General features: G+C 51.1%; 1 protein-coding gene across 1 annotated transcript in view; it reads right to left on the minus strand.

Annotated features, from left to right (window-relative positions):
• Positions 1 to 2,518, minus strand: part of HEYL (hes-related family bHLH transcription factor with YRPW motif-like) — a gene marked incomplete at its 5' end in the record, with an annotated part of 3,404 nt that extends 886 nt beyond the window's left edge. Inside the window, 4 exons of the mRNA XM_010131204.1 lie at positions 3 to 50; positions 1,398 to 1,479; positions 1,937 to 2,020; positions 2,452 to 2,518. Of these exons, the coding sequence (XP_010129506.1) occupies positions 3 to 50; positions 1,398 to 1,479; positions 1,937 to 2,020; positions 2,452 to 2,518 (281 nt within the window). The remainder of the gene's footprint in view (positions 1 to 2; positions 51 to 1,397; positions 1,480 to 1,936; positions 2,021 to 2,451) is intronic.
• Positions 2,519 to 2,532: the final 14 nt, after the last annotated feature.

Here is a 2,532-nt window from a genome sequence, read left to right on the forward strand (position 1 = left end):
GAAGCCGATACTCCTGTAATCCACGGCCAGAGCTCGAGCATCTAAGAAGCCTGTAGGGAGAGGCCACAGGTGACAGTAAGTCCCTGAGAGCTCAGGAATGTGCTGTGGTTTCAGTACCCTCTCTAATGCACTGTGTTTTTCACTTGAGGCACTTTGCTGCCGCGTGATATTACCGCAGCAGACAGCCAAGTGGGTGTCCGAAAGGACTGGACGTCTGAGTGTGTGAGAATAGCGGCTGCGGTTATCTCGCCGGGCTAGAACTGCCGGAGTCAGGAAGCCTCTTACTCCAGCATGTGAGATGAGGAAGAGGGTTCATTAACTGTGCTCAGGAAGGGAGAAATTTTTTCTTATTGGACTCTATTGGTTATTGCTGAAGACATGACCGTGGGCACTGGGCCCCTCTGTGCAAACGGACAGTCTCTGGTCTGGCAGGACAGCGGGACGCTGTGTCTCCGCAGAGCACGGCTTCAGTCCCCGTCTTTACACTTAATTTTAAACAGGTCTGGCTGAAGGACACAGGACAGCGGCAGAACCAAAAAAGGGCAGAGAAAGCTCAAAGCCACAGAAATCAACAAGATAAAACACAACTGACGGCTGATTTTTAGGCTCCTGCTCCCTCTTGCAGCTTCAGGAGACGATAAGCAATAAAGCAGAGGCTGTCACAGCACAGCCAAGCGCTGGACCACTGTGCTCGCCGGGGTCTCTCGTGACAATACAGCCCTTTGTTGCAGTGCAGTCAAACTGAATATCTAAACAAATGTTCCAGAGCAAGTTACAGCTCTGAAGCAAAGCCTGGATGCCAGCAATGGCCCCAGCAAGCCAAAACTGGGTGGTGAGCAAGCCAGAGGCTTCTTTACTGGAGCTGTGATCTCCATCCTGTTAACTGGAACAGGACAGAGGGTCTGTACTGAGGTCTCAGTACAAATAAGACCTTTGTTGAATTTCGCACAGGGCTCCCTCTCTCTTCTTATAACAACCAAGAGACACAAAGAAAAAAAGAACAGAGCGGGAAAAAAGCCTTGTTTATTTGCAGAGCCCCCATGCAGAATTCAGCTGCTGCAGGAAATGGATCCCAGGGAGGAGGTAAAGAGTTTAATATCGTTTTTCTGGAAGCAGGCTCCGGTTTTGAGCAGGACTAAGCGCCTCTCTGGCTGGGCAGCTTTGAGCAGGGTGTGACAACAGCAGTGTCATCCTGGTGGGTCTGAGGGACTTGCCACCCCAAGTACCCCCATCTGCCAAATGGATGCAGGGGATGCTGACCCGTTTGAGAGACAACAGGGCAGGAAACGTCCGTCTGCCCTCCCTCAAAAACATCTTTCCCCTGAGGTAGATGGGGAATTTTCCTTCCAGGTTTTCACCTCCACCTCACCCGTATGCTAACAAGAACAAGTTCTCACCTGCCCCTCCAGTGGCATGAAGCATTTTTAAGTGATCTACTGTCATTTGTAGAATTTCTGCCTTCTCCAGCTTGGAAGAACCCTGCATGTTGGGAGCAGCAAGAAAGAGCAATCTGTCAGGTTATGGTCCTGGGGTTTTGTGCCTCTCAGGAGTGGGTTTTTTTGCCCAGTGACCTCCTCCTCCCCAAAACCTTCCTGAGGCCCCTGAGCGCTCAGAGCGAAGCAGCGTGTCCATCCAGGGCATTGGCTCTGGTTTCTACATCAAGTAAGTAGAAAAAGGAGCTTCTTCCCAAGATGCCCCGATGCAAATTGAAAATCCCCTTTGTATCTGCAAAATACTCTCTGCATTGAATTTATCCTCTCTTGTGCTCCTGAATGTTTGTTAATTTTTAAAAATTTGTTTTACCATCCCATTTCACCACCTACTAACTCCCTGCAGTGATGATGATACGACAGACAGAGCAGCGCTCCAGACTTGCTCATTGCGAGGGCTCTACCCTTAACCCTGCCGGGTCATGGGAGGTCGGAGGGACACACACCTGCTTCTCAAAGGCGGTGGGCACCAGGCGCCGCAGTTCCGAGAGGCTGCTGTTGATACGGTCACGGCGACGCTTCTCAATGATCTGTGGCACATTTCCAAGCGGAGAGAAGAAACTATGGTCATTTATGGCCACAGCTCCCCGTCTAAAGCCCCCATTAACAGCGATGGAGAGTTGACAGAGGCACTTTGAACACAGAATGTGTAAGTAAAAGTTTTGGGTGCAAAAGCAGGTGAAATCACTCTCCTCCACCTCTATCCCCACCCCTTTCTGCCAGATTTGAGGCCAAACCTCTGCAAAAAAATCTCCAGTTGGTTGTGGGGAGAGTTCTGTAGGAGATGGAGCAGGGAACAGTGCAAAGTAAATCTTGCACTGTGTTCCCACAGCAGGAACATGCCAACAGCACCCGACTGCAGAGCGGGGTGTCCCGGGGAGCCCTGGCACACAGCCAGGACCAGCCCGACCCCTGGAGGAGTCACAACACGGCCACCCTGGTCAATATAAACAAGACTCACCCCTCTCCGCTTCTTCCTGGCTTGTATCTGAGATGTCGTAGTGGGAGACACAGACCTGGAAACATGGCTGGAAAGGGAAAG

This window comes from Buceros rhinoceros, unplaced genomic scaffold (genome assembly GCF_000710305.1).
Source record: "Buceros rhinoceros silvestris isolate BGI_N320 unplaced genomic scaffold, ASM71030v1 scaffold25142, whole genome shotgun sequence".
In the NCBI taxonomy this organism is placed as follows: Eukaryota; Metazoa; Chordata; class Aves; order Bucerotiformes; family Bucerotidae; genus Buceros; species Buceros rhinoceros.